Source organism: Rhineura floridana, chromosome 8 (genome assembly GCF_030035675.1).
Source record: "Rhineura floridana isolate rRhiFlo1 chromosome 8, rRhiFlo1.hap2, whole genome shotgun sequence".
NCBI classification, from domain to species: domain Eukaryota; kingdom Metazoa; phylum Chordata; class Lepidosauria; order Squamata; family Rhineuridae; genus Rhineura; species Rhineura floridana.
This window is the reverse complement of record NC_084487.1, coordinates 80,040,098-80,062,797: the sequence shown is the minus strand read 5'-3', so window position 1 is coordinate 80,062,797 and position 22,700 is coordinate 80,040,098. Positions and strand designations below refer to the sequence as shown.

The 22,700-nt window shown below is 40.7% G+C and overlaps 1 protein-coding gene across 2 annotated transcripts in view; it reads right to left on the bottom strand.

The window, feature by feature from the left end:
• Window positions 1–246: 246 nt before the first annotated feature.
• The window catches only part of SLC38A4 (solute carrier family 38 member 4), a 31,112-nt gene continuing 8,658 nt past the window's right edge, over window positions 247–22,700 (bottom strand). For both annotated transcript variants that reach the window (XM_061639880.1, XM_061639881.1), the window contains exons 3-16: window positions 20,991–21,081; window positions 20,783–20,898; window positions 18,176–18,249; window positions 17,706–17,798; window positions 16,523–16,604; window positions 16,337–16,419; window positions 16,166–16,224; window positions 14,372–14,650; window positions 13,386–13,465; window positions 11,486–11,586; window positions 10,823–10,947; window positions 7,243–7,387; window positions 2,142–2,239; window positions 247–2,050 (exon numbers count right to left, since the gene is read on the bottom strand). In XM_061639880.1, coding sequence (XP_061495864.1) covers window positions 1,949–2,050; window positions 2,142–2,239; window positions 7,243–7,387; window positions 10,823–10,947; window positions 11,486–11,586; window positions 13,386–13,465; window positions 14,372–14,650; window positions 16,166–16,224; window positions 16,337–16,419; window positions 16,523–16,604; window positions 17,706–17,798; window positions 18,176–18,249; window positions 20,783–20,898; window positions 20,991–21,081 — 1,528 coding nt within the window. In that variant the 3' untranslated portion in view covers window positions 247–1,948. The remainder of the gene's footprint in view (window positions 2,051–2,141; window positions 2,240–7,242; window positions 7,388–10,822; window positions 10,948–11,485; window positions 11,587–13,385; window positions 13,466–14,371; window positions 14,651–16,165; window positions 16,225–16,336; window positions 16,420–16,522; window positions 16,605–17,705; window positions 17,799–18,175; window positions 18,250–20,782; window positions 20,899–20,990; window positions 21,082–22,700) is intronic.

Genomic DNA, 22,700 nt, shown 5'->3' with positions numbered 1-22,700 from the left:
ACACACTGGATAACAATGGTGTCATGTGGTTGCTCTATAAAAAGTGAGAGAGCAAAGCATGGGTATTCATACCAAACACCAGCTGGGTTGTATCCAACCCTGTCCGTGCGTGAGTGGAATAGACTTCTGCTCATGCAATGGGACTTCACCTTCTGCTCTTCCCCACCCCCACCCCTCAATACTTTTGAGCAGATATACCAAAAGCCTCTAACAGTTTAGTCTAAAAATGAAATTTTGAACAACAGGTTGACAAAAGCAGGTAGTAATCCTGAATTCTTGAAGTTTATTGTAATCCATTTAGTAACATTTGACTGTCTTATTCTCCTTGGGCTTTCAAAGACAAAGTGAAAATCTTACAGTCCACCAGAAGAACCTTTCCCTTTTTCAAAATGGTATAAAGTTCGTGACTATGAAAACAACTACACAAATAGATATATAAAAATCAAAACATCGTATCATACAGCAACATTTGATGACAAATAAGGTTATATACATAAATATTTATATAGTACATACAATGATCACAGTTTCCTGCACTGACCATTTATCACATAAAAATGCATTTAACAATACTGGTAAGTGTGCTTTCACATTCCTTGTGATCTCCTTACATCCATCTGAGTTATAGTGGAAGACATAAGAACTTAAGAGGAGTCCTACTAGATCAGACTAAAGGCCCCAAACAGTATTCTGGTAACACAGTGGCCAACCAGATGCCAACGGGAAGCCAAAAGCAGAACATGAGTGCAACAGCCCTCTCCTGCTTGTGTTTCCCAGACAAAGTACTAACAGAGATCCAGCTTGTTCAATGTCTTAGATCAAAACACAGTTATTTGTGCAGGATCAGGCTTCAGGCTGGTGTATATATAACGTTTTGTTCACCATGCGGATCCCACCAAAACCAGCCTTCCTAGTAAATGCATTCTGGTTACACTGATGTGCTTGTTATGGGATTGTCATAATCATGTTAAGGATTCCACTCTTCACACAGTGGTCATCAGGCACATCTGACAGGAGCATAGAGACTCTCAGCATAATGATTATAACCATAGCATCACTGCCAACTGGAAAATTTTTGAAGGCTACCTAAGGCAAGAAACAATTTTATTGGCATGGCTAGAGGTTTTTTCTAGACAGACAGTAACTGCAAGAGAGATGGGACAGTTAAATTGCCCAGAAACCAGTGGCAGCCAATTTTTGTAACAGGCAAAGATTGTTAAAAGTTATGACCAAGAATTTATCATGCCTGTGCACCTTTAATGGGGAGCACTTCTGTGGTCATCCTTTAATATAATTTATTGCTTAGTAAGAAAAATACTTACAAAGAGTTGGTGTTTACAACTGGACTTGTAAATTTTATGGACAACCGTTTAAAACAATTGTTTCCTTTATTTTCTCTTCTGTATCTATGTACGTACACTATACATACATACATATATATATACACACACACACAAAGTTTTGGCAGCTGTACTAGATGTTGATGATCTTAGCTTTTGAACAACTTATAAATATTCCAACCTCTCTCTTGAAATAGGGTACAATATATTATATAATAAACTATACCCACAGACAATTTTAAAAGGCACAAGGTAACCATAAACTACTACATGGTCTCCATATTCCAGAAACTGTAGTTATCAGAACAACAATAACAGTAACAGTCTGTTTTGAGGACTATATACACATTATTTTCCTAACCTGGTCCCGAAAAGTTTGGCACAGGCTTTGATGCATAAATAACTATCCCTTATTAAAGGGTGTTTTAATATTCCATCGGTTTCTCCTAGCGGCAATACTAGTAAAAAGTCTTTGGAATCTTGCAGTTATTGACTAGAAGTAATGTCCCCTTCTATGTGGCAAAAGTCTTTTTTTTTTTTATGATGATGATAGCATTCCACCATTTCCAATACAAAAGAAAAACACACATTTTCTGTTTTCTTCCAGATTAATGCTTTTTGGAACCTGAAGAGTTGTAAATCCAGTCCAGGAGAATAAGCGTCATGCTCCCAATCATAAAGATGATGCCAATAATGAGGAAAATCAGGGCCTGTGATTGAGAAGGCAAAAGAAGAAATCCCAAATTAGAAGTGAAGAGAGCTTGTGATTTTGCAATAGTGAACTGCTTCCAATCTGCTTACCCCAATCTTCTGAGGTGACCTGAAAGGCTCTTTCTTGACAATCCGGAGATAAAAGGCAGCGGGAAGAATAAAGATGAGCATCGTTGCGGCAGAAGCACCTGAAGCAGGAAGCCCAAATGGTTACTCTTTTGTAAGAGAGGTCAGGTTTAGGGGGGGAAAGAAGCGGCTTTTTATAGTTGTGTTACTCCCTTCTCCCATTGCGCAAGGCAGCTTCACAGCACAATCCAAACCGTGTCTACTCAGAGTCCCATGGTATTAAATGGGGCTTTCTGACAGGATTGCAATGCTAGTCATGTTTAGAGTAGACCCACTGAAATCAATAGAACAAGCAAATCTTTATTTACAGTCAGCTGACCACAAATACAGAACATAATATTAGATGTTATGAAATAAAAGACTACATAGTAACACAAACTACAAGACGTCAGATTCTATTTAATTGAATGGTACTTATTCCCATGTGAGTGGAGTTAGGAATGCAGCCTTAGACCTTCAGTAAATTACATCATCCCAAACAAGGCACATTACAAAGTTGACAGAAATCTTCTATAATACTGTCCCCCCAACTGTAAGTCTTTCTGGGGAAGTATGGACACATCTACTAATTGTGCAGCAGGGAAAATGCCAGAAATGTGACCGTGCAATAAAACCTTCTGCAGTTTACAGAGCAATCCAACCCTGTGGCCAGCAAGCAGTGGGGCTTAACAGAGAGGCATGGTTACCACTGCATCTACAGTACAGTCCTGCCACATGTGCTAACCAGGGTAGAAGGCAGGAAAGGGCAGGCTGAAACCACATTTTTGTCACACCAGCTCCCACATTGGTCCAACAAAAGTCTAGATCCGGCCTGTTGCTGTCACGTGATAGCAGCAGGGCCAGTTCAAGAACCAAAGGCATTCTTGCTGGCCAAGCTCTGTGCCCCTCCCCCTAAAGTTTTTGGGGATTCTGCTGGTTACTTCCAGTAAGGATACCTCCAGCAGTAACTTCTGCTCGACTATCATCTGGGCAGGCACATGGACACCTATCGGGAGCAGAGCTCCCCTGATGGTCAAGGCTGGTGGGGCCAGGCAGGACTAGGCTGAGGGACACCTCTGCCTCATCCAAATCCCCTCCAGCCTGGCAGATCAGGGGCTTGGATTGTAATCTTAATTTGGGGGGGGGGCAAACGTATAGGCCATTCTTCAACCAATGTTCTCAAAGAGAGTTATAATTAACGAAACAATAAGGAAATGTACCCATAAAATTCCCTCTCTAGAATGCACACCTTAACGTGGTGAGGGGATTTGAGAGTGTTGAAGAAGCTGAGAGCAATGCCATCAGGAGTCTAGACCAAGAGGGTAGACTCCTAGCAGGGGCACCCAAGGAGGAATGGTCAAAGCTGAGACACCAGACTAAGATGCATTCAAACTCAAAGGAAGGAAATGGTAAACCACCTCTGAATACCTCTTACCACGAAAACCCTATGAACAGAGCATCCAAAATGCAACATGAGATAGTGCTGGAAGATGAGACCCCCAGGTCAGAAGGCACTCACCGGGCTACTGGGGAAGAACAAAGGACAAGTATGAGTAGCGCTGTGACTAATGACGCAGCTGGGTCAAAGCCGAAAGGAAGCCCAGAGGCTGATGTGCATAGATGCGAAAGGAGAGTCTGGAGTTGTATGACGCACACAATAGGAACATGGAATGTGAGAATCATGAACCAGGGAAAGTTAGAAAATGTCAAGAAAGAAATGGAATGTATCAACATTACAATACTTGGCATGAGTGAATTAAAGTGGATGGGAATGGGACACTTTCAGGCAACTACAAAATATTTTATGCAGGAAATGAGAAATTAAGAAGAAACGGAGTTGCTTTAATAGTGAGAAGTGATGTAGCAAAAGCAATTAGGAGCAATGACGCAAGGTCTGAGCGAGTGGTATCAATGAGATTTAATGGGAAACCTATTAATATAACCATCATCCAAGTCTATGCTCCAACAACAAACCCAGAAGAGGAATTGGTGAGATTTTATGCAGAAATGCAGGAAGAAATTGATCATACACTAAAACAAGATGTGCTGATAATCATGAGAGACTGGAATGCAAAAGTAGGAAACAGAGAAGAACTAGGAATTATGGGAAAATGGGGCTTAGGAGATAGAAAGGAAACAGGAGAAAGACTTATTGAATTCTGTGAAGCCAATAATTTGTTTCTTACAAAAACATTTTTTGAGCAACCAAAAAGACGACTGTATCCATGGACATCACCAAATGGTCAATATAGGAATCAAATTGATTGTATAATTGGTAGCAGAAGATGGAGAAGTTCCATACTCTCTGCGAAAACAAGACAAGGAGCAGACTGCTGTACAGATCATGAACTGGTAATATCGAAAATAGGAGTACAGCTAAAGAAGAGCAACAAAGGAATCATAATGCCAAAATACAATTTAAATAACATCCCAGAAGAATATAAAGATCAAATAAGGAATAGATATGAGGCTTTAAACTTAGTTGACAGAGAACCAGAAGAACTATGCTGCCCTGGGCTCCTGCTGGGAGGAAGGGCGGGATATAAATAAATATATAAATAAATAAGAACTATGGATTGAAGTCAGAGACATTATCAGGAAAGAATGCAAAAAGACAATACCTCTCGTTAAAAAGAGAGAAAGACCTCAACGGATGACTGAAGAAACTCTTAAAATGGTTAAAGAGAAGGAAAGCAAAAGGAGATAGAAACACGGTTAGAACCCTAAATGCAACAATACAGCGACTAGTACCTAGGGACAAAGAGAACTATTACAATAGTTATTGTATAGAAATAGGACAACAAAAAGAGTAGAACAAGAGCCCTATTCCAAAAAATTAGAGAAATTAAAGGGAAATGTAAACCAAGAGTAGGGATGTTGAATAATCAACAGGAGAACACACTGACTGACCGAGATGAAAGAAAAGATGGAAGCAATACACTGAAGAACTATATAAAAGGGATGCAAGGATGACAGATTCATTCATGGAGGAACCGTATGATGAAGAACCAGAAATCTTAGAATATGAGGTGAAAGTTGTTCTTAAAACACTTGGAAGAAACAAATCAGCAGGAATAGATGGCATACCAATAGAGTTGCTACAAGCTACTGAGACTGAATCTGTCCAAATTTTGACAAGAATTTATCAACAAATATGGAAAACTAAACAATGGCCCAGACTGGAAGGGTTCCATATACATCCTAATTCCAAAGAAAAGGGATCCCAGGAAATGCAGTAATTATTGAACTATTGCCTTAATATCCCATGCAAGTGAAGTAATGCTCAAGATTCTACAACAAAGGCTCTTACCATACATGGAATGAGAAATGCCAGATGTCCAAGCTGGATTTAGAAATGGAAGAGGCATCAGAGATCATATCTCAAACATACGTTGGATAATGGAATGGAGCAAGGAATTTCAGAAGAAAATCACCGTGCTTTATAGATTACAGCAAAGCCTTTGATTGTGCAGATCATGATAAACTATGGAATGCTTTAAATTTTAAAGTTTAAAAGAAATGGGGGCGCCACATCATCTGATTGTCCTGATGTGCAACCTATACTCTGAACAAGAGGCTACTGTAAGGACAGAATATGGAGAAACTGATTGGTTTCTAATCGGAAAGGGTGTGAGACAGAGGTGTATTTTATCACCCTATTTGTTTAATCTATATGCAGAACATATCATACGGAAAGCGGGATTGGACCAAGATCAAGGAGGTGTGAAAATTGGAAGGAGAAATATCAGTAGTATGGTATCGTCTTCATATCTTAAATTATTGATATTTCTCCCTCCAGTTTTCACAATTAGCAGAAACCAGTAATGATTTGAAACGAATGCTGATGAAAGTTAAAGAGGAAAGCGCAAAGCAGGACTACAGCTGAACATCAAGAGGACTCAAATGCAAAGATGTATCACTGAACACTAAAGTCAGGATCATTCAGACCATGGTATTCCCGATCTCTATGTATGGATGTGAAAGTTGGAAGGTGAAAAAAGTGGATAAGAGAAAAACGAACTCCTTTGAAATGTGGTGTTGGAGGAGAGTTTTGCGCATACCATGGACTGCAAAAAAGACAAATAATTGGGTGTTAGAAGCAATTAAACCAGCACTAGCAGCTAAAACAATGAAACCGAGGTTATCATACTTTGGACACATAATGAGAAGCCATGATTCACTAGAAAAGACAATAATGCTGGGAAAAACAGAAGGGAGTAGAAATAGAGGAAGGCTAAACAAGAGAGGGATTGATTCCATAAAGGAAGCCACAGACATGAACTTACAAAATCTGAACAGAGTGGTTCATGACAGATGCTACTGGAGATCGCTGATTCATACGGTTGCCATAAGTCATAATTGACTTGAAGGCATATAACAACAACAATAACCCATAAAATTGCAGCAAAAAACCAAAACATTATAAGTGTGTCAAGTTAAAAATGGAAAGCTGGCACTTATAGTGCAATCCTATATCTGTCTAATCAGAAGTAAGCCTCATTGAGTTCAATGGGACTTACTTACTAGTAAGCAGGTATATGACTATAGCCTTAAACAATATCTAGTAGTGCAATCCTATACCTGTCTACTAAGATGTAAGCTCTAGAACTTCAGTGCAATTTACTCCCAGGTCAGTGTGCATAGAATTGCAAGCCTTAATTATAAAAGGCATGTCTGAAGATCAGTGTCTTGACAGCCCTTTTAAAAAGCCAATCTTTTAAAAAGCCAAAGTCACATTAGACTTGGTAACTGATTGTAGAGCTTAGTGTCCAACCCCCAAAAGGACTATTTCATTGGTGGCCAAAATCCTAATAGAGGGTAGGGCTCGTTTTGGAAGTGTAGAGCAGGCCACATGGCACAAAAGCTGTGTCCTCCAACAGAGGAGAACAGTCTGGGCATTGCCACCACTGTCCCACACGCATCTCAGCATCTATTGCTTGAGGCAGCTGTCTCACTCTTCCTCACGGTAGGACTGTCTTCTGTTTCTGCTATATTGAATTCTACAGGACAGGTGTTTCAAATAAACGTTTCTGTTTTCCTTAGAGACATAGTAAGATGAGTAAAGATTTCCCCCCAAAAAACATACCTATGAATCCAAAGATGTCTCTAATGGTAGGGACAAAAATGACTAAGATGTTATTAAAGGCAAGGATTACTGCAGCAATCAGGACATGTCTTATCCAGCTGAAAGGCCTTCTGGGGAACAAAAGTGTAGTAACAGAGGTACGAATCTGTTAAAAAGAAAAAAAAGGTAAATCAGTATATTTTACTTTGTTACATGTTTTAAATTTAAGATGTACTCTGGGTAAGCTTACAGCAAGAAATCTCTCCCTCTCTCTCTCTGTTCATCTTTATAAGCATTTCCTATTAAAAACCAGTTTTATGAAGAGCACATGTACTTTGCAACAGAATACCAAATATTAATAACAGTGCAGATGAAAAAGTATGTAAATCGGAAATAAATATTTTTCTTCCTAGAAGAAAATAACTTCCTTTTCTTTTTAGTAAAATGAAATATGACATGGAAAAGTATTTTGAACCTTAGCTTTTCAGAATTCTTGTAGGTTATTAAAAAGTAGTTGCATTTGCTTTCAGTGTAAAAAATAATAATACAGTGCAATACACTCAATATTCCATCTGCAAATGACATCAGGAAAAAATGTAGAGATTTATCAGTCTTGTTTGCCCTGATCTTTAAACTTCCCAAACCTGTACAGCCTTTCTGTAGCTTTTTGTACTTATAGAGATAATAACTAGGTAAAAGGTCAATAGCAGCTCCTCTTGGCAGCTGCAGATAGTATTACACTGAAGTTCTCTGAGTAGCAAATAAAAAAAAAACTATAGCTAAAGAAGTGCAACGGAAGTGGAACTGCAAAAATGGGGCTTTAGCTAGCATATCTGGGTCAATTCAGAGCCCTTATTTCTCATAATCAGTCTCTCTTTTAGCAATGTTTAGGAGTCAGTGCTGACCCTTTTACAGCCAAAAAGGCACCACCCACGCACAAGAGGTTGGTAACATTTTGCTCAGGGGAACTCCCAAGGTTTGTAGGAGTATAAAAAATATTTAGGGGAAAAACTCTAAAAGGTAAAAAACCCCACAACCCCTATCCTCCACCCCCCCACCCCCCCCTGCAAAGCAGCCCAGTGAGAACCAGAATGCTGCGTCTTTGAGGATGGGAGACATCAAGGAAGAGAATGGGATGGTGTCCTGGAAGAGGGCATGAATGAGTGGCTGTAATGCTGAACTCCACAATGCAACATTTTGTTGCTGCTCCCACTTGTTTGTACTGACCGGCAGCTTTTTCAGAGTAAATCTGGCATTTCAGGATGAATTTCAGAATGTATGGCTTATATAGGGATTATGCCATTCAGATCTATAGGGATACAGTATATTATTACTTTCTGCATTTTATGTGAGAGGGTGGATTACATAGCATGTCTGGATCTATGAGCATGAGACAAAATGCTGTCCTCAGTCATTGCACTGGAATAGTCCTTTAAGGGCATTGTGTGACTGTAATTTGAGAACCTCGGGGCTGCTGATAGCTGTTGTAGTGCACAAGCTGAAAGAATCTGACACACATTGCTGGGGATCTGTCAACAACCCTTAATCTCTTCTCTGAAGAAAGTGTGCGTACTTACTACTTTGGGAACAGGAATAACAACAAATACAGAGTCTACTGCAAGGGTGTCACCTCTGCCAGTTTCCCTTAAACACCAAATAAACAGTAGGAACTGTTTCCACCAGGCAGTTGAGGACGCTGACAGTCCAATTCCTACAATTTCCTGGGAAGAGGGATTGATTGTGAAACCACAGCGGGAGTTGTAGCTCTCTGGGGGGAATAGGGGTCTCCTAATAACTCTCAGAGAACCAGTGTGGTGTAGAGGTTAAGGTGCTGGACTACGAGCTGGGAGACCAGGGTTCGAATCCCCACACAGCCATGAAGCTCACTGGGTGACCTTGGGCCAATCACTGCCTCTCAGCCTCAGAGGAAGGCAATGGTAAACCACCTCTGAATGCCACTTACCATGAAAACCGTATTCATAGGGTCGCCATAAGTCGGGATCGACTTGAAGGCTTTCCATATCATATATATATAATAACTCTCAGCACCCTTAACAAACTACAGTTCCCAGGATTCTTTGGGGGAAGCCATGGCTGTTTAAAGTTGTATGATAGTGCTTTCAATGTATAGTGAAGATGGGGCAAAAGGAAAATACAACAAAGCACCCATATGTATTGCTTAGTGATGCAATTTTTGTATGAATTATTATTAATTGATTTTAGTGGCTTTGAAAGATTGATATTTGTTTCAGAAATGTTATTGGGGAAGTAAATGTGACTGCTAATGGGAATGGCTATTGAATTCGTTCTTATGGATTTAACAGAATGGCCCTGCAAACCTACGGCACCAGGGAAGGCATCTTGGGGGCCATAGGAAGCATCAGATCTCCCTCTCTGTGGATGGAGACCTCAGACAGGGAGATCCAAGGTCAGATTCCCCTTCCCTGCCACTGCAGCAACTTCTGCAGCCTTTAGTCTATTAACGTTAGAGCTCAGCAGGCGTGCTGGGACAGGCTGAGGTGGTGCTGGGAGTGGACCAGGGGAAGAAAACATTTTATGCATATTCTTCACTTTTCCATTGAAGTCAATGAGATTTAAAAGTGCTTAACTTGGCTTAAATTCTACTCTATACAGTATATGTTCAGTCAAAATATTGTGTAAGTTGAGGATGCAACTAGGGAAACCATAACAATGCCATAAGCCATAAGATTATCACAGCAGCCAATGACATAACATCAGTGTTACAGCCAGGTACACTGTCACCAATATATAAGATCCAGTTGGAAGTGTCCCCACTATCTATGGCTGAAATCCTATGCACACACATAACCAGGAGTAAGCCTCACTGAATTCTGTTGAGGCTAAAGTTGAGTAGACATGCATAGGGTTGCTTCATTAGCTTGACAGCTCAAGATCAACAGTACAATTCCTGAGCATCATTTTGTTCATTTGAAATACATTCAGGAGCAGCTGGAACTACCCCAAGAAAACTGTAGCATGTTTTTTGTCTCGGAATATTTAATACTCTAAATTATCTATTTTTATTTATTTATTTTATTTATTATTTGATTTATATCCTGCCCTTCCTCCCAGCAGGAGCCCAGGGCGGCAAACAAAAGCACTAAAACACCTTAAAACATCATAAAAACAGACTTTAACAGGAACATGTGTGGATTACAGCTCCCTTCATCTCTGAATGGCTGGGATTATGGGAGGTGGCTTCCATACTGTATCCATGATCTAACTACATCCCACCAGCTGAAGCTAGATTAAAATGAAAAAAATAAAAATAAAGACAGGATTTGCTTTACTTCATTGCTAAAATGTAGCAGAATGACTGCATCGCTCAAAATGAATTACCATGAACCCAAAGAATAAGAAATAATCAGTTGCTTGCCTCCAGAGAGGGAGAGCAAAGGTGAGATGAAGGGGAGGTGGTGCAAATACACTAGTAGGAACACTTCCCTCTCCCCCCCCCGAAGCAACAGCGACCCATTTGCCAAGAAGCTAGCACAGTGGCTTCGTCCCACCTGCGGAGTCGCCTCTGGTTCTCAGGTATGGGTTACTCAAATATGATCTAATTCAGAGTCTTTTGACTTACAGGGAACAAGACTATTGGCACAGTTAGGGTCACAGCCACAAGCACTGCAAAGCGAACCATCAGAAGCAAGGCATCAAAAGTGTACACTTTGGTGTAGGTATGAAGCAGCTCATCTTCAACTTCGTCTGCAAAAAAGAAATGAATCAAGTAAGCTTTCTCAGGCGATGCCAAATAGACTCACTCTCATAGACATATACAGCTTCCTGCAACTTGAGCCCGTTATTCCATGTTTTGCACTCTGGGATGATCGAGAAGAGATCCTGGCCCTCCTCTGTGTGACAGCCTTTCAGGTACTTGAAGAGTGCTATCACATCTCCCCTCAGTCATCTCTTGTCAAGGCTAAGGGGAGATATGATAGCACTCTTCAAGTACTTGAAAGGTTGTCATAAGGCACCAAAAATAGTAAGGCACCAAAAAAATAATAAGGCACAATAATAACAATAACAACAATAAGGCACCAAAACAGTGAGACATTTTCCATGTTGACCTTGCCCACTATTAGAATTTCCAAACTGAAACCTGAAAGTTTAAGAATGAAGTGTATTTGAATGGGAATTGTGTGAAGATGTGTCTCAGGGCAGACAGAGGAATGAAAGCAATTAGTACAAGATTGGACTCTATTGCAATCACTGAGAGAATATTGCAGCTGCAACTTAGACTCACCATAGAAGGTAAGGTAGCCAAACAAAGCAGCCAGGAGGTACATGACAAGCATCCCAGTGATGGAGACATTGGAAACGCTTTGCATCCGTTTTCGTGACCGACTGAGCAGGAAAATGCAAAGGAAAAAGTACATTTCATTATTACGTATCATGAATGAAGAAGCAATTATGTTACTGAAAAGACTACATTGCTCAAGTAAGTTTGTAAACTGCAAAGCTCTTTATAGAGGTTTTATTTGTGACTCATTTCTCTTATTGCAGGGGTGGGGACGCTGTGGCCCTCCAGATGTTGCTGGATTCCAACTTCCATGAGCCCCACCCAGCATGGCCAAAGGTCAGAGATGATGGGAGTTGTAGACCTTACCCCCACATCTTAGCCTATTTTGTTTCACTGGTTAATTTCAGGTCAGTGGCACCTCTGGGGCCACATCTGTATCAAAAGCCTATACCAGTTCTAAACTGATGTAACTACCATGTCCTTCCACAGGAGCTCTGGAAATTGTAGCTCTGTGAAGTAGAACAGAGTTCTTAGTTCCTCTCAAAACTACCATTCATTGCCTCTTCTTGAGCCTGTTACATATACTGTCCTGGGCTCCGTTTTCAAGGAAGGGCAGGATCTAAATCTAAAATAATAACCACGTTATTCACTTTATTTAAAAGCATACATTTGGAGACTGTGCTTCTCCTTTACTGAAGCATACATCCACGAAAGAGTCAGGGGGAAATAAGGGCACGGTTAACCCAGTGGCAGCTGGTGGGTCCATGTCAGTGGAGCATTGGAATCTGCTCCAGGTTGAAGTCTGAACTTTCAAGGAGTTGCCCAAGGTGCAAAGCTCCTTGAAAATTCAGATTAAAACCCAGAGCAGACTCTGTGGCTCCACTGACATGGGCCCATTAGCAGCCACTGGATTAACCTTCCCAACAATGTTGTCTCCACCCCGTCCCCCTGCACCAGCCGTACATCACATCGTTGTCTCTGGAAAGATCCATATTAAGCAAAGGATAAAATGTAGTTGGCACATGTTTTAATCTTGTGGAAAGGTAGGCAGCACAAAATATAAAACAGACACATATAAAGCAGAGGTGGAGACCTGGGTCCAGATCTGACCCACCCTTCTCAGGCCATTTTTGACATCCAGACAGGGCTGCCCACCTGTCAATCACCCAATATCATATGACATCAGGCGATTTAACTTCAAATGGAGAATCAATCGGTGCCAATAACAACAACAACAACAAATGCTGTGCCAGCTTCAAGTCCCACTTTCTGCAGTGTGGTTTACAAAGTTAAAAGGCATCAAATGGAAGCCCCACTTGCCAAAACAATCCTAAGTCCAGTTTTTAAGCTCCCAATTATTCCTTTGCAGCTTGACATTTACCTGCCCCACATGTGAGGCAGGTAGATGTAGCTGGGGGGAAATGGACTCATGGACCAAATTAGGACCCCTGGTGGGGTGAATTTGGCCCATGGTCTAATGATCTAAAGAATATAAAAATATAAAGATAATAGCAAATGCAATAAATATATCAGTAAGATTAATTTAACAGAAATAATTGGTGGAGACTGGTGGCTCCGATGTCAGTGGGATAGTGAATCCACTCTGGGTTTTAGTCCAAGCTTTCAAGCAACTGTCCAAGGTGCTGAGCCTAAATTTTTTTGGGAATAGGTTTCAGCATCCTGGACAACTCCTTGAAAGTTCAGGCTAAAACCCAGAGTGGATTCACTGCCCCACTGACATCAGAGCTACCAGTGTCCACTGGAAATAATGATTTACTAGTAGGAAATTTATTACTGCAAGCTGAACCAAAGCCATAAAATGGTGGGGAGGGGGAAGCCTCAATAATGAGCCTGGGTTAAGTAAAGAGGTATACATGAATAAATCTATGAGAAGCAATCTTACTTTTTAAGTTCACTGTATATGGGTAGCACTTCAGGGTGGCACACGAATGCAAAGGCCAGGATGGGTATTGTATAGGCAGTCTAAAACAAAAACAAGGATTCCAGCTCTGGTTAGTATTTCTGTATCTGAATCATCTGAATTCAGTTTATTTAGCAAAGTGAATGGATTTACATTGCAAATGTTCCAGGTAAAGTTCTGGTCAAGACAGAAGCCAGCCGGGGTTGCTTTCTCTTTTGGTAGCAGGGGGTCTAATGGAGGAATCAATAGTGGATGGCATGGTGAGGTGGTGCTGCTCACACCTGGTCGGTTGTGTGGTTGCTGCTTACCAGGAGAAAGAGAGGGAGGGGCGAGATGGCAGCAAGGTGTGCCCAGTGGAAATGCACCAGCCAGAGCATCGGGTGGGTCTGCTGGTGAGTTTGCACTGCACTGATGTTGCCACTGCCTTGTTCATCCTCCTCTACCTCCCAGTAAGCAGCAGCATTGCTGCTGCCCCACCATGCTGTCCACTACGGGAAGAAATGCTAGGCAGGGAGTTATCAGAAAAGTATTAGGTGTATACATTCGGAGAGCTATAAAGGAACATAGGTGGCATAGCCAATGGCTATTGCCAATCTCTCTATGCTGCTAACCCAGGGATAGCAAACATGGTGCCCTCCAGATGTTGTTGACTCCATCAGCACTGGACAGCATGGCAAATAGTCAGGGATGATGGGAGCTGTTGTCCAGAAACATCTGGAAGCTACCATGTTGATTACCTCATCCAATCAGTAAGCAGGAAAAAAAAGAGAGAAGCCATCCCACTAAGGATTGACTCCCAAGTGGATCTTTAGTCTTACAGAGGACCCTGGAAATGTTCCAGGCTGGTGTAGTGCCTGGGAGAAACTGCCCACGGCTGTAACTCTAGAATGGCTGCTTGCAATAAAACTCCACGCCTCCTGTCAGCAGGCAGGCAGTTCTCTGTGATGCAAATAATAGTAGAGCCTTACTCGAGAGTTAAACACAAAATACTTCGGGGAGCACTTGTCATCTTTCTCTCCATGAGCTTCATATTCTACTCCACTTTGATGCAGCTTGTCTCGGGTTTCTTCAAAACCGGAATACTGCTTGTAGGTGCTGTCCAACATGAAGTTGACTCCTACATTGGCAGAATCATTTGGTAGCATCACTACATGCAATGGAGATGTGGTGCTGTTGGAGGACAAGTTGCCAGCATCATTGCCCAAAACCAGGAGAGGGCATGGTATTTGGGATTTCTTGTAGATCACCTAAAGTGAGATGATAAACAGTCTGAATGTGGGAAATTAGCAGATGAAACTTGGAATCTCTTTACAAGGCATTGCTACTATTGCTCTCAGAAAGCTACGTCTGATGAGGTTATGTTTCTATTGTCCTGTTGTGCTGCCTGTCACTGAGTGAAGTGATCACTGTGATTGATTCCTGATAGTCACTAAAGTGGTGATTGATTTCGGGCACACAGAACTGTCAGGAAGTGATCTGGAAGAGAAACCAAAGAGCCCAGGTCCCAGAGCAGCATTCCAAAAGGCCACTCTGCACACAAAAAAACAGAGCATACCCAAGGCCACTCTAGTCCCTGCACTCTGTGCCTAGCCCAATGGACATCCCCCCATTTTTCTTCTTCAGTGGTGTTCTCCAATGGCACCAACAGAAAATTATGGGGGGCTTGAGGGACCGCACCAATGCAGGTGGGAGGCTGCAGGTTGACAGCTTCTATTCTACAGCAATGCTTATTCATCTCATTCCCATGCGTTTTGCATACTGTATATTACAGTGCCCTAATGTCACTCTGGTTAGCAGATGGCTATAATTTTCATCCTGCTTCCTCCACAGTAACTGTACTGAAATTGAGATGAAAACATGTTGAAGCATGCAACTGTCAAATATTTGCAAAGGATTTTTCATTTTCTAAAGGCATATGTGTTACCTGAAAGAAGGCAGCTAAATGGAGGAGGAATCGCGTTGGATTTGAATTGTCCCTATGCTTATTTGGTCTACTGCCCCTAAAGATACAGCAGTACCTGAGATGTTCTAACGGGTCTGCTTTGCAACCCCAAAACATGGCTGAACTCAGCAGCAGCTTGCCTTGTGGGGCGGAGCTGCAGCAATAGCATCCTCGCTGCAGTCTCACTACCACTTACAAGGATAGTGAGGGCTAAGGTGGCGGTGAGCTCAGGTCGGCATGACAGGGTAGCAGAACCAATCCAGTGCTCCCACCATTGCACCATGTAGCCTTGACCTGACTTCACACCCTCACTGCCTTGGTAAGCGGCAGTGATATTGCAGCAGGATATTGCTGCAGCTTCGCCCCCTGGGACAGCCACTCCTGGTTACGCTACCATGCTCTACTTCTTTAGTAATCTCATACATGGTACTGCTAGGGCATGCAGCAGTCTTTTGCAGCTGTGCTAAAAATGGATTGGCTCATTCTTAACCCTATGAGTTACACAGCACACTTCCTAATCCATAGGCTCCTGTTTCTGCTGCAATGATGGTGCTGTAGACTCTTGTCTATAGGGCTTCCTCTTCCCCTTTCTTTGAAACTATTTTTTTAAACTATGCTTAATAGGCTGCTGGGCAAGCTGCAAAGCCATCCATCTTAATATGCTCAGAGTCCTAAATTTATACATATAAATCAGCATATACAAATTTGCATCAACAGCCACTGTCCACACCCATTAACTGCTCCATTGCCAGTTTAACACATGGATTAGTAATGTAAAGGTTTCATACAGGTTAATACAACAGGTCCTATAATTACCTACCACGCTTAGAAAGAATACCATGCAGGTAAGTGAAAATCCACTTGTATAACCAAGATACCCTAAAAAACCAACAAAAATGCACAGTTAAACTACAGGTGAAACCAGCTGATCAACTCAAATAAGAGACAAGCAATTATAGATGTATTTAAATAGGGCAATTCATTGTTTTACCTAAATTCTTTAGAAGTGAAAGTGGAAGAATCACTCCAATGCTGACAAATATCACGAGGTAGTTACCGTTGAGATACCATTCCCTGGAATGAGAAGATAGAATAACTATGTATGTATCAATTCTGTTCAGGTGATAAGCAGATGGATTATTTTTATTGAATTAAAGAAATGTAAACAGAATCATACCCAGAATTCTCTTCAAGCCCTAGAAATGCTCTGATTACTTCTGGAAGTTCATACTTAATAATAAAGAGGTAGCTTGACATTGCTGAAATGACAAATATGTTAACTTAAGATGAGTAGAGTATGATGGCAATGCCTAAAAAAGGGCATCCAAAACATTCAGTTAAATAGACATGCTATTCATAACAGTTTACATGGGAATATCAGTCAGTCAGAAAGTTAGGAGTTTTAAACTGGAATACTAAGAACAAGGTTGTTTTCACACCTGACCCTATGGCCTGGTTCAGACATAACAATCATGGTTGGATGTTACGCGAACAAGCCTTCGTGAGCATTGGGCTATCACACTCGCCTCTATCATTCTTGTGCAAAAGGAGGAGGCTAAAAGGTTTGAGTAAACTGAACTTTCCCATTGCAACCCCAACTCAGGAAACTGTGGTCTATTCTAACTGGGGTCAGGATGAAACCATGGTGCCTTGTTTTTCAGTATGAAGGCATCTACAACTAGTCTGAATTCAGCTCTTCCAAATGATACCATCAGTCGGTTTCGATTCCCTAATAAAACTGAGCCTGACAGAACTGCCTTTTGAACTGTCACAAAGATATACACAGCACATCAAGATTTCCCTTTTTTATGTTTGCTCCTTCTAATTTAATTTTATTGCTCTGCTTAAGTATTCTGTGGGATTCATGGGGTTGGATCCAGACCAAGACCACACCCACTATTCTGACCACTTTTGCCATTGCGCCCCCCCCCCCAACTAGCATGTGGTCCCCGGAAACATTACCCATGAAAAAATGCAGCCCTTGGTCTGAAAAAGGTTCTCCACCCCAATGCAAACTATGAAGTATCAAAACCAGGTAGCATCATCCACCCACGGCTTCGAAGTATAACATAGGAACATTTCCTAAATTGTATATTGTATTTAGGCTTTTAGACACTCTATGAATGCCATGCTTGGGTCTCTCTTTATAGGGTATAAAAAAACTCTAAAATTAGCTTTCAATATCAGAATGCCATTTTGTGCAGTATCTATTGTACTATGCAATCTAATTAAGAGTTTATTTCTATTGTGCAGCATTCAGGATTACTGTGGCACCAACAGCAGACATTTCCCCTGTTCGTTATTGTGAGACAATTACTCTCCTTTTAAACCCTTTCATTAAAAAGTCATTTTCCACTTACCTCCAATGTTCTGCATTGTAAGAGAAACAAAAGCACCCATTTTCCCAGGCCATCCAAATGCCTTTTCACCTAATTTTTCATATATTAGTGAGCCTAGGAGCAACAGGAAATGAAATATTTTACTACAAGTATCTTTTCATTGATCAGATTTTGCATGAAGCATATTCAGAGGCTTGCCCTGCACAATAGTGGGGTTAGGATGCAGCCAAACAAAAGCACTTTTAATGTCTATTGATTCCAATATGAAAATTAAGTATGTGCTTAAATCAATGGGAATGCTTCTTTGGCTTGATTGTGTCCGTAATATGGACTTGAGGACAACGACTATTATTGAGATCTGGGCAATGGGCCTCTGTTGTATCTGTAGTTACAGGGCTAAACTGTGCAATTTAATCTTAACTTCTTGTCTGCCTGGTTGGGATGTGGTCACACAAAATGAGCCCACCCCTCCAAGTTACAAAATGGCATACCTCCTTCTTTGGACGTCTTCAGTAACAGGTGAACCGAATAGAGAGACATTATGGCTATGCTGAACAGTAAGATTCTGCAAAGAATAACAGTAGTTAGAAATCTCTGTGAGAGGATAAATATGAACTGCACAGATGGGTTATCCATTCCTTTCTAGAGCTTTCAATTTAGGAATGCCATTTTAAGTACAGTAAAGGGGGAAAAGCTTTCAATAGAGAGGACATTAACAATAAGGTTCAAAGGCCTGCAAGCATAACAACCCCAGCGTATTTTAAGAGTATTTTGTCATGATTGCTTTTATATCTTATAGTCTAAATCTAACACAGAGTTAGGCATGCTTAAGCCCATTAATGTAACATGCGTTTAATGCAATGTGCAATTAACGTAACATTGCAGTTTGGCCCACAGATTGTCGATCACAGTAAGAAGATTTAAAAGCAGTATCTTTTTCCCAATGCAACAATATTCTCTGTCCAGCTCTCTACTTTAAATGGGGGTCTTTGAAGAATATCAAGAATGTATTTTCTTCTTTTCAAAAACAATGCAAAACAATAATATAAACTTTCCCAGAATTCGACAGTTCTTAAAACTGAAGGTGTCAGGAACTAACATCATTTGTTGAACAGAACAGTTTTTTAAAAAACGTCTCCAGGACTGATAGGTCTAGCTATATTATAAAAGTTGCTCACAAGCATTTGTCGTTGCCTGTCAAAGCATATGCTGTATGGATAGTGTATGTCAGCTACATGTCATGACAGTCGGTAGTGTTAGAACATTTGGCATGGTCAGATGTTAGAGGGGCAGCAAGTGTATAGTCATACTTCTATTCACAGAGTTTCAGATTTAGTGTCATATGGACAGGGAGCATTCTTTTCCAGTCCCCACAGTAGGGGTAGTAACACTCTGATTACACAGATACATAATTAGGTGAGTTATTTATTCCTTTGGCAGATTTGTCCCAGTTGGAGTTGCAATGTTGCTGTTGATGTTACATGATGGAAGATGGAGAGATGCACCATTTTTATTTGTATTTTTTGCCTATGTAAATATAAATATTTACATCCAAGATACAGGCAGGGTAATTGATCTACAGAAAAATGCATTAGACAGACTTTGGTATTAAATATTTAAGGCACATAGTGAATTCACATAGATCTCAAAGTGTGATATGGGATTGCTGACAGCATTGGGAGCTATTACTAGAGGAGACACAATCCTGCTGCCCTGGGCTCCTGCTCGGAGGAAGGGTGGGACATAAATTAAATAATAAATAAATAAATACATACATCTTGCATGTGACCACAACCTTGAAATCATGATTGAATTGTCTTATGCTGAGGGCCCTTCCAGACTGGCCTTTTTTTTTTGCAGATGTATTCCACAACATGTCATTGACACACTAATGATGCATTAGTGGTGGATTTATACTGGACCACCCACACATGACTCTGCTTTATTAGTTGTTCTGTGATGCTTCCCCAATGTTACTGCATTATTAGCTTCTGGGAGGGGGGCGCTCTTGCATTATAGCGCAACAAAAGTGGGTCACAAACTGGAACATTTGTGGTATGAAAAGTTGCAGGATTTCAGCAGGAGGCTATGGGAGATACACCAACTGGAAAGGAAACAATATGTCCACTGTGGAATTTTTGCAGGTATGAACAGTACTGAAAGCAGGATTGCTTATAACCACCCCGATTACCATCATGAGTGCAAATAAACATGAATGCCCTATAAAAAGGATGTCTGCAGGGGCCCTCAATAGAACAGCTTGACTTTTCCACCACTACCACCACCCATATTATAAAAATGTAACACAGACAATTAATTCTGCACTTCTATGCATTGATTTGGCAATGAGTGCCAAGTGACTTCTCCCAAGCATCCTTCCATCCCAAAATTCCTGGGCGGACTCAGCCTTGTTTACATTTGGAAGATATTGACTCATTGTTTCTTAGTCTGGGAATGCTAACGATGACAGTCTGAGAATCCCTACCATCTTTCCAAAGGTTACGTTAAGGCTTTATTTGGCTGCTTCTCATACTACTTTGGTATTTGGGGACACATTCTCAGGTACAAAATACACACATATCACACCAATTATGAATGATGCATGGATGTATTCTCTGCTTTTCCTTTCCAGGTTCTCAAAAGTGAGGTTCTAATCCTTTCCCTGTCTCCTATGTGATTTCTTTCACATCTTTTGGAAAACAGTGTACAATACACACATGCGTGATGCATTTTCAGTACAAACTATGGGCATCAGATTGCTTAAGAAATTGACCATACATGCTGGGTTTGATCCAGAGTAACAGGGAAATCCTAACCATGTCTACTCAGAAGTAAATTCTATTGAATTAAATGGGGCTTACTCTTAGGTAAATGGGGTTAGGATTGCAGAGTTAGTCATGATTAGAACAGAGCCACTGACATCAATAGGACTTCTTAGATGATTAAGTCCCATTCATTTCAGTAGAACTACTCTAAGCATGGCTACGTTTAGACCCAACCCATTATACACAGAAATAAGAAACATTTCTTATTTCAGGATATTATAGCTCCAAATGAGACTCATCCCATTTTTTCTAAACCACATCCTGGATACCTACATAAAAAGTATGATTCCAGTGTTGGCCATGGCATAGGACAACCCTAAGATTCCACTGCCCATGATGGCATTGCTCAGATTAAATGCTGACATTCCAAACGAAATATTTCCTGGATTCTGTTGGAACAGAACAATGAAAGTGTGATATTAGTTATGCTGTGCCATCTGTGATGACAGCACTATATCTCAACCATTACTAGCAAACTTACATATTCTTCCGTGTAATTTTCCATTTTCTTTTTGCCCAGAAAGCCATTGGTAAGGAACTTCTGACTTTCTGCATCATCACCAACAAAGTGACTGAAGACAAACAAAATAAAAAAAAATAAAAAGCAAGGAAAGAAAAGAAGAAATGTATTTGCTCTCTAAAATTCAGTGTCAGCCTTTACACAGGTATTTATTTAATAACAGTATACCCCACTTTTGGAGAAAACTTCTCCACAGCAGTTTACAACAATAGGAATCACAACAATTATATAATAAGATACTGTTTTATGTAAACTGCTTACAGGTTTTAGATGACTAAGAAGTATGTAAATCCTGTTAAATAAATAAGTAAGTATGAAAGATTCCATGACTAATCTAAAATAAAACCAACTGGCCATGTAGATTGCCCTGTGTTGCTTGGAGGAAGGGTGGGGGATATAAATGAATGAATGAATGAATGGTCATAAACTGTGCATGGATCAATGTAGGCAAATCTATATCTATATATAGCATTGCTGTTACCCATTCAGTATGTTACTGTTGTTGTTGGAATAAGGTGGCCACTTACATATTACATATAACAAAAAAGAGGACAAAAAAGGATACAGACGTGCATAAAAATAATTATTATAAACAGAAATACAGTGCCTCTTATTGAAGTTGGAAAGACTGTGACCAGAGGTGCTGTCTAGGTGTTAACGGTTGCAGTGCTGTGCCAAAACCTATCCTCCATGAAAGAGGCTACTGCCTTTCTGCCCCATTTGTAGTGCTCTTTAGAATTTCTTCATATTTTGGTGTGTGGTTCAGCTTATATTGTCACTGCGATTTAACTGAAAATGGTGTGCATGTGTATTATTTCCGTAAACATTTCTCCAGCGCTCTGCAAGCTCCTCAGCCACCCATGCTTCCTCATCTGAAAAAAGCCCCTTGGGAGGAGTTACCCTTTGACATCACCTCCTGGCCTTTAACTGGAGTGCAGGCAGCCGGGGAGGCTGGCTACCGAGCATCTGAAATCAGTGTGCTTGCTGATTTTAAGGGAAGTATTTTTACCACTTAAAAATAATCTTTCAGTTCTGATTTCTTTAAAAGGAAAAAGATATCAAAAATATCAGTGAAGAGCTGTCAAGAACATGGTAGACAGCCAGTCCACCCCAAACTGGCCAGCTTCTTGCACTTGCAAGAAAGCCCAGCCAAGGAAGTCATGGGGTTTTTAGGAAGTGTGTGCATCTGAGTAGGCTGCAGAATGCAGACAAGAAGAGAGATTATCTGTGAAATTAAAGGACGCTCACAAAAATCCCTTGGCCACCTTGACAGTAAGGTAAGCACAACAGAATCCCTGCATTCTACCCATGAGAATTTCACAAAACGTTTTGCTACCCCTTGATAATTTTTGAACACAATTAGTGGAGAACAGTAAAAAAAAAATTGGCACAGTGCTAAACTGTTGATGGGCACCTTTTAGGGCCCCAGTCTCCCGTATAGTTATTTAGCTTTAAAATGGAGAGTTCTTCAGACAGAGGCCTGCCCTCTACTAGCCCTTCAAGGAGAGAACTGTTCTCTATAAAGTAGGGCACATGGTCACATTAATGAATTCAAAAACAAAACCAAAAAACTTGCAGGTCCAATTCTTGCAAAAATGTAGACACTGCGCTTAACTTATTAAACACCATTATATTCAACAGAACAAAATATTTTATCATTTCATTTTGTAC